This window comes from Stegastes partitus, unplaced genomic scaffold, assembly GCF_000690725.1.
Source record: "Stegastes partitus isolate 25-593 unplaced genomic scaffold, Stegastes_partitus-1.0.2 Scaffold54, whole genome shotgun sequence".
NCBI classification, from domain to species: Eukaryota; Metazoa; Chordata; class Actinopteri; family Pomacentridae; genus Stegastes; species Stegastes partitus.
In genome coordinates, this window is record NW_007577785.1 from 1 (window position 1) to 12816 (window position 12816).

Below are 12816 nucleotides of genomic sequence, written 5' to 3' on the forward strand. Positions count from 1 at the left end.
TAGCTGTCTGTCTGTATGCCCAGAATAATGTCGTCCCCTCCACCTCTATGTCCGTCTGGGATGTTGTCATGTTTCTGTTAAAGAAAACACACAGCAGTCTTTCCACTCTCTGCGGGTTTCTCCCTGCAAACATAGCCCGTCCAGCTTGTTGTTGAGGGGGCAGACATTGGAGAGTAGGAGCGACGGTCCTGTTGGTCTGGAGGGGTTAGTCTTTAGCATAAATCACAGCTCTCTTCCTCCTCCTTTGTTTACGTTGGTACCATTTGCACTTCCTTCTCTCTCGGGTAACTGCCAGCGTAGTCTCCGATTGGACTCCGTGTTGGTGTAGCATGTCCAAATCATAACCGATCACTGCAATTCCAGTGCCGTACACTGTCCTGACGCCCAGCAAAGTTTCCCGGCCGCAAGTTTTGCGGAACGAACGTCTGGGATAGGCAAGACACTCAAAACGTTCACTTTCATTGTCTCCTGAAGTGACCGCTGTGTCTATGCGCGCCGCCATCACCATGGCAATATATATTTTAAATGTAACATCTTTTAGTTTTGGACTGCTGCTCAGGCGTCTTTTATGATGAAAATCTTCAGATAACTCTGAATACTGCACTGTACTTGGCTTCATATCAGCAACTTCAACCTCTTCGACTGACTGAATACAGATGTAGTGTCTATGAAGCCTCACCTTTATGGCTGCCTCCCTGAGGGCCTCCAGTCGCTGTCTGCTGCTCTCCTTCATATTGACCACATCTCTGTAGTCTCCCTGCAGCGCCCTCTGCAGACTGTGCACCGCCTGGAACACTAGGTGCTCGCTTTCGTTGAGCTCTTTCTGGAAAACTTCAAGGGTGTGGACCTTAACATAGATAGAAAGACACCAGTCAGTCACTGAACTGTAAAGTATATGGAATCCTGTTTTGCTGAAGAACCTGTATGCGGTCTTTGTGCAGTGTAATTTACACAGTTGTCTGTCTGAGACTGGACATGATAAACAGGAGAAAATAGACCCATGTAATGAGTTATAGGAGGAAGAAGGGACATTCCTGTCAGAAATGTAATCTACTTTATTTGCCTTGACATGTTGTAGAGCGATAGCTAATGAGAAAGTAATTGAGAATTGGCTGCTTTAGCTGTTGGTGTTGGTCGTAGAACAGCAAGTGATTTTAAGACATCAAACGGTACATTTTTCATTATTTCCCTATGTTTTAAGGCCTCGAGATTAACTCATTAATCTAAACAAAATGACAGATTAATGCATACACGAAGTAAATTGCAATTTGCGGTTGATAGCTGCAGCTGTAATCTAACCAGGCCATCTCCTCTGAATATGTGAAACCTGAACCTAAGTATGAAATATAAACCTGCATTGTTATGAGCTATTGTGGCAACAAGAACGTGTCAACACACAGAGATAAACAGTCCATTTCTGTCACACACTTGGTGTAATTCAAGATAAACAGTCTCCAGAAAATCACTGTATCATGATGCCAACAGAAGGCCTTTTGTCCACCTGTTGTTTACTCTCAGTCTGGTACCTGGAAGTGCTTCTCCGCTTCTGAAAGACCTCGGTCTCTTCCCACAGCATCAGCAGCGGCTGCCAGCTTCTTGACAACCACATTCTTCTGATGCAGGAGACCCACCAGCCGCTTGCAGTTGCTGGCCACCCAGCTGTGGCTGTGTGTGGCCCCCTTGCCACGATAGAGCTTGATGGCATGCTGAGCCACCTGGTCTTTCTGCAGCACAGCAAGTGCCCCCGCCAGGACAAGGCACAGCAGCGAACATATGACCTGCATCCAAACCTCTACTTCTGCCTTCACAAGGGTGTAAGGTGTGATGTAGAGGAAGAGACCTGGAAGTGGAAAAGAATCGAGCATGACAGATGGTTGTAGCTCACGTACAATTGTTATTAGAAGAATCAACAAAAATTATACATTCAGATGCAAATACTGTGTTTTGAATACTTAAAAAGTGTAGCGGCTTCAAAGAGGCAGTAAGGGAAAGTGCAGATGTCAGAAGAATTTAAAGATTGATTTATTCCATAAAAAGACCAAAACTAACAATGAAATATTTATTTACTCAGCTTTACTTTTGTCTGTGATTAAAACCTCGAACAGTTTGTTCATCTGTGCAATAAAGTTACAAAGTTATCCCAAAACTGAAAAAACAAAAACAAAACTTTGAGTCACATATTCAAACATTCCAATCACTGTAGTTTATTTCAGTCTCACTCTAAATACTCACTGGGGAATCAAATGTGTTTTTATCTTCTTCTGATGTAGTCTCTAACATACACACTATTTACTCCTGATATAGGCACATTTGATGAGGAAAAACAGTGTCCTATTTTTGAAACAGCTGGGCCCCAACTGTATCAAAAATATATACAGATCTTGTTTAATTAACTGTATTTTAAGTATTTATTTGTGCCTTGTTTTCTTCAGTAGGGATAAATGGGCTTACTGGTGAGCTACAGACAGGCTGGGGCAGGTGGGAAGTATTGACAGATGGACTAAAAAATGTTTGTTTTGGTCTTTTCATGGGATTTGCTAACAATAATGAATACCCTTTAAAGAACAGACAGTGACAGTTTGTCCCAAAATGCATATGAAGTCTTAATGAAAGACTTCATATGATATACTATCCTTAAATGTAGGCTCCACTGTACTTTTGTGGAAACTGTTTTGTCCTATTGTCTCAACAGACATTTCAATGTTTAAGCAGGGTGTGTCACAGTGTGCTCATCTCTGATCTGTCCTAATGGCAGCTTCTACTGTTTAACACCTTAACTTGACTGAGCATGTCATGTGTCTAAATTCCAGTGCTTCTTGCTATTTTGCATACAGTTAATGTGACTATGCATTTCTATCTACACTTGGAAAACAGTGTCAGTTTAACAGTGGTGTCAGTTTACTTCTGAATCTTTAATTACATCAGCATACTGACTGAACGCGACTCACAGACAAGCTCGTCCGCGCCTTTGTGAGCATGAGTCAAGCTAAGTGATCTTTAGTTTCCAAGCTACTCCTCTGTCCTCCTTCCTACGACTGGACTCCAGCCACTCTGCTGCTGCTGGCAGAAATCAGTAGTGCCACTGTTCTGTGTTGCTGGAAAAAAAAAACAGAAAAAAACAAGCATACATCAACACAGAGACGTCCACAAATTTTAAAGGGTCCTTAATCTAATAGAAAACAGAAAATTTCAATCTTTCAGATAAGAGTGCACACACAGATGAACTACATAACAAAAACCTGAAATGCAATTTAAACATGTGCTCCTGTATTTTCTCTTATTCATCCTCACCTTTAATGGACGAAGTAGTGTAAGAAGTTTTCAGGTCATTCCCTAAAGCAACAATAACACGCGACAGAAATACTACATTACAAGTAAAAGCTCTGCCTTCTAAATTTTGCTCTAGCAAACCTACATACCCTCAAAAATAAAACTACTCAACTACTCACTGTTTGGTGGTATAATCTATGACTATGCATCATAACTCAGAAGGTGATCATAAAATGGGTTTGCATGGAAACAAAATTGTACAAAAAGCAATCAATTGCAGTATTTGTCCCCCACTGATCTGCACTTCAATTTGGACTCTTAAGTTACCAAACACCTTAAGATGCACATATATGACTAAGCAACACACACAGTTAAATAACAGACGTGTAAATGTAGCATAAAAGGCAAAAAGAAAAACTCTATATCATCCCTACAGTAAAAACACGAAGCTGGACAAATATCCAAGACATGAAGGATGTTTCAGACGAACCAGGAAACAGCATGGTGGGTGAAATCATGCATTTGTCCCAAACACAGATTTCCTCAACTCTTGTCACTAAGCATATCAGTGGAAATAAAGAAACAAAGGCTGCAACTACCTGGGAAATGCGTGTGCACTGTCCTGGCTCTTAACTCCACGACTGAAGCAGCAGCAGCAGCAGAAGAAGAAGAAGAAGAAGGGAACAATCATGCTGTTGTACCGCAGCACCACCACCACCACCACCACCGACACCCCTCCTCCCCTGCCACATAGCTGAAGCCAGCGTCGGTGCAGGCGTTCACCGTCCTTTACTTGGTGACTAACTTCATGTTTACTCCGACCTGCAGCCCGTCGGTACGAGTGCTAGCAGAGGGCAGGCTAACAACCAGGTAGGTATGACTGCTGTCGGTAAAAGAAAAAAAAAAATCCCCGCAGAAGCTTTAACACTTTTATTGTGGTGAAAGTTCATGTCCTCGATTTTTGAGCTGTTAGTAAAGCTAAGTTAGCCTCCAAATTCCTCGGAGCTGTCAGACCAGCTCCAGCCAGCTGAGTCCACACACACACTCCCATGACACACACCGCTAACGCAACTTTGCTAACATTTAGCAAAAAGAAAATAAGCTGTCATGTAACGTTGACGTGGCAGCAACTTTTCTTCAAAACATTGCCAAAGAGAAACATGAACGGCAGGTAAAAACTGAACAACTGTTGCGTTGTTTTCCGACTATAATCGTGTCGACATAATTTAGATCCATCCTCAGATTACTTCCGAAACATCTTTATCAGATTTGATATGGGAGTTGTAGTTTTCAGATGTTATGCATTTTCCGCTCGATTGTGTCATGTGTTTTTGAAATTGCGGGAGCTCTTCTCGGGTTCATTTAATTTTGACACCTCTGAACGGTTGTTTGGGGTTGTGTCGTTTCTTTTGAATAGCAGCAACACGGTTTTAAGTTGTACAAAGCTGAGTTTTCATCGACTGGTCTTGATCAAAAGTCACTCATATGGTGTGGTAGCACTGTGTATTAGATTCAAAGCAATACTGCGATGTATTCATTTGATTGAGTCTCAATAATAGGTGCGTTAATTAATAATAAAGTAAACATTTTGCTGAAACAGTTGTCAACTAATGCAGAAAGCTGTCGGGCTAAGTGAAACCAGCATACAGGCCCTGTTGAATTGCAGCGCCACAGAACTACATCTCCCATGATTCCAGCGGCCTTACAGTAGCGCAGTTCTTTTCGCGCATGCGCACCAGGGGTAATTGGATATCAAGTTGGCCAAAACAGCGGGTGATAAAATGGTAGGTAAGATTAAAAATGAGAAACCGGGAGAGTTGTTTAGCCCCGTTTAACAAGTGCCCCAACCGGGAGCAGCTGTCACTGCCGTTAAATAGGCACCGCGGTACGGGGGGTCGGGGTGTCCTCGGCCAAGTGTCGCATTGTCAGGGTGATGTGTGTCGGGAATATGAGGGAAATGGAAGGTCAGTTGTTGGTATTTTGAGATCGGACACCCGCACTTGCTCCACGTACCTTTCCCTTTTTGGTAGCTCGTCTTGTGCTGCCGCCCCGATGTCAGAAAAGCCTGCAGGATCAAACGCCCCCCCTCTGCCCAGGAAAAAAACTGGGTCGCCGAGCAGTGGCCTGTCACGGTGAATTTGCTGTTTGATCATCGGGTGGGTCAGGTCTGCAGTTCTGCAAAGACGTGAGATCCTCCCGATGACCGTGTAGATTAAATTAAAACAGGACGAGGTATTTGGTGAACTAACGGAGCCCCGTGGCGGTGCATTTGCAAGTGACACTGTTTTTCTTCACATGCTCTTGTGCTAACATAAAGGTTGTTGCAGGCTTGGTTTGAATCTTTTACTTTTTAATTACATGCATGCATTGCCGACCATACCCGTCCAAGCATAAGGTGTTTAGGTGCAGTTACCACAAGTTTGTTTTTGCAGCTTCTTAGGAAAAGTCCAGGTTTGAATGGAAATAAAATCTTTGCAGTCTGGTGTAGTCTACCGGGACTGTTGTATGTGCAGTGTGAACTCCACATGCATGTTTGTGCTCCCTATTTGCCCAAAGGCACACCTGGCAAAGCAGGCATCTGTCCCAGGGCCCCAGACACTTGGGGGTCCTGAATAAAGTTGCACTATATTGTTAAAAAAAAAATAACAACATGATATTTTGTTTTTCTGCAACATATATTGCAATTAAAAAAACATACTGGAACTTGTAGAGTTAAGTAAACACCATCCTCTTTAACAGTGTTTGTTTTTGCAACCAAATCTTCTTTTTTTCCTTCTTTTTCTCCAGTTTCTTGTTCATTTTGCTGTGCACATATGGAGTCTGTATGTCAACAAACTCTGTATATCGTGAATACACTTTTTTTTTTTTTTTTAAACTTACTTTATCCAAGAAACCCTAAAATTAAGTAAATGATATCTGACAGGCTTTACCTGTAGATTATCCATGGAAAATGACAACCATGCAAGTTTTCTTGTTTGTATCTAGCAGTAAAAAAGTTTTGCGTGATATGTTTGAGTTAATTTGCATACTTTATCTTGCCTTCCCTACAGTGTGCCTATGTGCACATTGCGAGGTCACAATATATTGTGCAGCTCCAGTCCTGAAGGTGCAGTGGTTGTCTGTGAGGAACAATTACTTTGTGGTGGTTAAATTATTTGCAGTTTTCTGTAGCTTTACATTTTTATCTGTATTTCAATGGGGGCCTGTATCCAGAATCTAGCTTTTATCCTTGTTACAATACATTAAATATTGTTCTTTCATGTTGTGTATTTTTTGCCCTGAAGCATACCTGCATTCACCCATGTGCTTGCTTCCTTTACAGCACAAGTTGAAGTCATCGCAGAAGGACAAGGTTCGGCAGTTCATGTCCTTTACACAAGCTGGGGAGAGGACAGCTGTGTACTGCCTGACGCAGAATGACTGGAAACTAGAAGTTGCCACAGACAACTACTTCCAGAACCCAGACCTTTACTACAAAGAATCCATGAAAACCTCAGTGGACCGCAAGAAGCTGGAGCAGCTCTACAACAGATACAAAGGCAAGTGGCCTGTAATTAATCAAACCCAATGTTAACAGAAGCGCAGTCGACCTGTTTTGCTCACTCTTGTTGCCTGTCTTTGCAGACCCTCAGGATGAGAATAAAATAGGCATCGATGGAATCCAGCAGTTCTGTGATGACCTGACTCTGGATCCGGCGAGCATGAGCATACTTGTGGTGGCGTGGAAGTTCAGAGCGGCTACGCAGTGCGAGTTTAGCAGGAAAGAGTTCCTGGATGGCATGTCCGAGCTAGGGTGAGCAACACTGACTCTGGAATCTACAGTGTTTGATAACAGATTATTCTGCCACATTTCTGACACGTAAAGGATTTTTCTTGGGTATATATAGTCTGTTAAGTATAGAGTTTGAAAGAACTTGAAGTTTCATATCTTGGACTATCTTCTCACGCCACTCCTTCATTGTTTCCTCCAGCTGTGACAGTCCCGAAAAGCTCAAGGCCATCCTTCCCAGACTAGAACAAGAGCTGAAAGATACAGGGAAGTTCAAAGATTTCTACCAGTTTACCTTCAATTTTGCCAAGAATCCAGGCCAGAAAGGTTTAGGTAAGCAGAACATGGAGGAAAAACATGCTTTGTTGTACAAATTGGTACAAATAATACACCAGCCCTTTTTAAAGATATACCCCAATATTCATAACTATCCAGCCTTTGAAGTTTTTCATCTACTTTCCAGACCTAGAGATGGCCGTGGCTTACTGGAATCTAGTCCTCACAGGTCGCTTCAAATTCTTGGATCTCTGGAACCGCTTCCTGTTGGTGAGTGTGGAGGTTTTGTTTTCTCTGTTAGTTTCATTTTGTGTGATTACAGTCATGACTTGATAAGCCACCCCATAACAATCCAAAAACCTTGCTATCCGACAGGTTTTTAGAAAAAACAAATGGAACCCATGAAAAATAGCCTTAACGTACCGACAGCCTTGGATTCCGACTCCGACATAAAGTTTTATGTCACAAATAAGGATAACGGTGTATTTTCTGACTTAACATATTTGACAGATTAGCTACGTTCAGACTACAGGACTTAATGCTCAATTCGGATTTTTTTGCGAGTTTGTTTTCATTTCCAATTGACAATCCAACAACCTTGCTATCCGACATAAAAGAAGGTTTTACATTTAGTGTCGGATAAACGAGTCACGACTGTATATGAGTGTGTTGGCCGGATATCTAAAGTGTACAAATATGTGAGTCTGTCACATTTAGGTAGGTTTTGGTCATCTAATTTACATGTACTCATAGATAAGCAGCCATTTGATGCAATCCGCAAAATGTATCCCCAAAAATGACCACAGAGGTCATGTAACACCTTTTTGAAAGTGATGACTAATTAAAGTTACAGTGGCTTTCATTAAGATATTATTACGTGTGTTTTATTCCTCTGATTACTATGTATTGTTAAACTTTTTTTTCTGTGATTGTGCTGCATTCAGGAGCATCACAAGCGGTCTATTCCCAAAGACACTTGGAATCTCCTTCTGGACTTCGGAAATATGATCGCAGACGACATGTCAAACTATGACGAGGAAGGTGAGTTTATGAAAAGCGTGAGTGCCCGGTGCCAGAATGAAAGCAAATCAGTGTAAATCTGATTAAGCCAGATAAAATATCATATAAATGCCTGACTATGATTCACAAGTCAAAGTAAAGTTCTAGAACTTGTGATCTACATGTGTCGTATATCTATATCTAACTAAAGAATAGAATAGAATAAAATAGAACAGAAAAATACTTTATTTATCCTAGGCCTGGGAAATTATTTTTAAAAAATTAGAGGCTTTTTAGTGAAATGCTTTCTTTAAGATGTCAAATAGATTTTTTTTCATAATAACGTCAGTATTCAAATAAACAAGAGTGTAATTTTGCCAAATCTTATTTTCGCCAACATTGCTTTGATCCATGTCAAACCATGTCCTCTTATTGTCCACTCACCAAAATCCAGAGTGGAGAAGCGCTGAGATGATCAGAAATTCTCCTTCGCTCATAGCATTTATAATGTAGGGAGTGGTTTATTTGTTTCAAAATATTTTGTGCCCCAAATATTGCCCCTTTGCCAATATACAAACTGCCCTACCTTGTTTGTGGAGGCTGTTGGTGCTGTACGCTGCTTGTTAAGAAGATTGGATAAACAACTATGATTTAAAAAAAAAAGATTATTTACAGGTAATTTGACAATAAAGACTCGGGGATTGACCATCAACAAACATAATACAGTAAAACACAGTGGTCTTTGTATTAAAGATAGAAATAAAAAGTTATTCAGTGAGTTTAAAAGTTAATTGCTGACACTGGTTGGTGCATTACAATGCAGCAGTTTATGTTGCTTTTGTGCATTATGGAATGACTTACTAATTTAATATTGAAAAGCAAAGAGCAAGTGTAATTATAAGTTAATGTTTGCTAGATGATACAAACGTATAGACGAGAAAAATAACCATTATATGACTTGTATACACGTATTTTGTTTTTGTTGAAGAATCTGTGGTTTTATTGTAGTGCGAAATTAAAATAATCAATAATGTCCCTCTCTCTGCTCTGCTCAGGAGCCTGGCCCGTCCTCATTGACGACTTCGTGGAGTTCGCCCGGCCGATTGTGACGGGGAGTAAACGCAACATGACATAATGTTTGTCCCAGCCTCATGCAGCGGATGGAGTTTCTGTTTCTTCCAATTTTCTTTTTCTGAATGAGGTTTTGATACAAATGAGCCAAAAAGAGACTACTTCTCAATAAGCCTGTCTGCAGCTTGTCATTAAGATTGTTCTTCCAACTGCATAAGATGCCTTGGATGGCGAGTGACCTGGAAAACCAGCTCAGAATGGAAAGCAGGAAGGGGAATCAACGAGAGAGGAAACGCTTGTTTTTTTTGTTTGTTTTTTTGTTGGTGTCTGCTGGCTTGGACAGACTTTGGAATTGCAATATGGAAACGGTGGGTACGCTAAAACTCAAATTACCAACGGGTGTAGCTTTGAGCTGCTACTGTGGACTCACTAACAAGCACCCTTGGCACAGTCAGAGCGAGCTTTTAGCACATGCAGAGGATTAAGTTATAGATGCAGTAGGATGTGGCCTCTTACAGTTGTGAATGGACCAGTATGTTAAAATCTGCATGTTTTTGTCAGCTGGTGTGAAGCAGTGCCATGGATGTTGCGGAGGAACAGAGTGACCTACATTATTTTCACTGAGATTGCGAATGTGTTGCTCTCTAACAATCACACCAAGAGCAGAGAAATGGCGTGCTTGCTTGTCATTGTATGTTTGTGTGTGTACGTGCGTGTGTGCGTGTGTGTGTGTGTGTGTGTGTGTGTGAGAGAGAGAGCTTGGTGGGGGTTAAACATATTGCCTATTTTACAATACAATGCTAAATATTATCATTTGGTTTTATTAATATAAGAAGTTAGGATGGTATGATTTGCCTTTTACTGAGTGACAGCGAAAACGTTCAGATCCACATTTTGTATCCAGACTGAGAGTTGGACAGAGCAGCATGCTTTTTGAGCTCAGCACCAGCAGAATCATATTGTTACAGTTGTAAATTTAAAAATTCACATAGAAATACGAAGATGAAATTTTAGATGAACAAAAATGTATATCTGAGAAAACAGGTAATGACCTTTATAATCGTGATTAGTACATAAGAAGCATTTAGGATCGTCATTTTTAAAATGCTACAGCGTTACATTTTTTTTTTTTAAGCTTTAGTTTTTGTTTTTTCTTTTGCTCTTGCAGTGTGTCAACATGTGTACACAAAACGAAACTGACTGGCACATTGACTGTTTTCTATTATCCAGGTGATGATCATATATCACCTCTGCAAACTGCACTGATTTACACTTTTTTCTGATTTAGGATTTTATTTTTTAAATCAGGCAGCACTGTATACAGCTACAGAGCTATTCGGGTTACTACAGTAGGTTTCACTTGCAAACTTTTTTAAAATGAACATCTACATCATAGCCAAGAGTATTTAAACTGTTTGTTTACACTGTTGGAGGTTTTGGTCTGCAGCTTTTATGTTAAAGCACCATAGAACTACTACAGAGGCACTCAACAATGCTGCGTGTGCTACCATCTAGGGGTGGCTGTGGGTTATAGCATTTCTCAATGCACTGTATTCAGACTCTACATCAAAGACTTGAGCCTATAAAACATAGTCAGTGCAGCAATGCTTAGTGTCACGTTTACGTGTAATTATTAACACTAAACCACCCTGCGTATGCTAAATGCAGTGTGACAGAAGGTAGAGCTCAGGTACCAGTCGTTCTCTCCCACTCATAGTGAGCAACGCTAGGCTTCCTGCACCCACATTTGTGTTTGCCATACTTTCTGTTCTGAACAGCGCCGCTGATCTTGTTATTGTCACCCCGATAGAACTTTTGCTATGTGTTGACATGTGGATGGAAATATCACAGCATCAAATTTCTCTGTTGTGTCAACAACTTCCGACAGGGGAAATAACTGCCTTTTATTAGTTATTAGGTTGATAAGTCATAAGTCATAAACTATGGTGATGCCCATGATTGTAGACTAAGAAGTTCAAGGCAAAATCGGATATGAAGTTTATTATGAATTCAGTCCCTCATAGAGTGCAGTGGCAAACAAGACAGTGAGTGTAGAAGCTGATTAAGGTGTCACACTGTTTATCATAGTAACTAAGCAAGTTAGACGTGTGTCGGTTCAATCAAATAGCTCATATAAAGTGTTCCTGACTGTGTTGCAGCTCTTCTGTTATACTGTCAAAGTTGTGCACAAACCCATCTTGGTCAAGGCAGTAACATGTGTGAAAGTTTTTTGGGGTTTTTCCCAGTTGACTGTTGTTTAAAACCTGATGTTCTGTGTGGTTCAGGAGCAAGAAAACATCTTTCAGTATTCAGTATGTTAGTATGGTACATCTGGTACGTTTTTAGTTGTCAAATGTGTGGTCCACTGTTTCTAGTCATACAGATCATTCTTAATGAAGCAGTATTATTTTTGCCAGCAAGGAAACAGGTATTTACAGAATAATATGTTTTGTTGCAGCAGCGTACCATACATTGTTTTCTTGAAAAATGGTGTCAATAAAGCATGTTGTTTTTAACAGTCTTGAAAAAGAAGTACTTTTGTGTAGCACTTACTTCTGACAACAGATATTTGCTTTGTTGTCAGTTGCTTTAAGATACTAAATGCTGGTTGCCAGGATTGTGTTGTGCTGAAATCAGTGTTCTGGTAAAATTTTTGAGAAATCGGGATGAATCACAACATATCATTAGAATTTTTAAAATGATTTTAATCGGGTATTTCATAGAATCAAAATATGTTGTGACTGAACAAGATAAAACTGACTTGTGTTACTATACTATGCAAAAACTGTCTCTGTCCTTGGTCTTGGACCCAACAGGTATTTATCCGAGCCAAACACTGACTGAATTCAGAGATATAAAGACTAACTGGCAGTAGAGAATGGAACAACAATAAAGTATAAAACAATCCCCATATTACTGCTGACAACCAGCTGCCCTGCAGTGTATATTTGAGCATACATAAAATGTCAGCTTGGTAACAGTTGTCTCTTATCAGGTTGCATTCCTGCTGCATATCATCATCATCATTGCTGGCTCTTCTGGTAATGCTTTGTCTGCTGTTACTGAGTATGTTTAGTTCTACATTCACCAGTAGAGGTCCACTGATATGTTTTTCAGGGTTATTTGCAATCAAGGACACTAATAACTGACATTTAGAACAGACAGATATTTGCAGTAAAAATGAAAATCTGGCTGTGAAATCATTTTGGATTGACACAAATACCAGCACAAAACTTAAATAAAGTACCTTCATTCATATGTGTTTTCCATATGTTTAAATAAAAGAGAACTTTTCAACATTTATTCTTTCATTTTAGGCTATTACTTGTAATCTGTAACAATCATATAATGATGTGGATGGGACATTCCTCGAAATTGGAATGAGAATCTTGAAAAAATGCAGAATATTTTCTCTGATAATCAGTCTGTCA

At 40.2% G+C, this 12816-nt stretch overlaps 2 protein-coding genes across 5 annotated transcripts; one reads left to right on the plus strand and one right to left on the minus strand.

Moving 5' to 3' along the window:
* Positions 1–609: 609 nt before the first annotated feature.
* LOC103352844 (transmembrane and coiled-coil domain-containing protein 3) lies at positions 610–3876 on the minus strand (the record flags this gene model as incomplete). Its single annotated transcript, XM_074465716.1, has 4 exons — positions 3870–3876; positions 2949–3095; positions 1527–1840; positions 610–847 (listed from the first exon to the last, which is right to left on the minus strand). Coding segments are annotated over exons 3-4 (496 nt in total), but the record flags the coding sequence as incomplete, so codon positions are not given.
* Positions 3877–4137: 261 nt separating this feature from the next.
* LOC103352830 (DCN1-like protein 2) lies at positions 4138–11914 on the plus strand. Of its 4 annotated transcripts, none has more exons than XM_008275503.1 (7): positions 4138–4140; positions 6593–6809; positions 6895–7063; positions 7242–7372; positions 7503–7585; positions 8260–8356; positions 9370–11914. In XM_008275503.1, the coding sequence occupies exons 2-7, from the start codon at positions 6635–6637 to the stop codon at positions 9447–9449; spliced, it is 735 nt and encodes a 244-aa protein (XP_008273725.1). In that variant the 5' UTR covers positions 4138–4140; positions 6593–6634; the 3' UTR covers positions 9450–11914. The 4 variants fall into 4 exon arrangements, with proteins under 4 accessions (XP_008273725.1, XP_008273726.1, XP_008273724.1 ...); XM_008275504.1 differs by lacking the exon at positions 4138–4140 and adding an exon at positions 4369–4441; XM_008275502.1 differs by lacking the exon at positions 4138–4140 and adding an exon at positions 4999–5054.
* Positions 11915–12816: the final 902 nt, after the last annotated feature.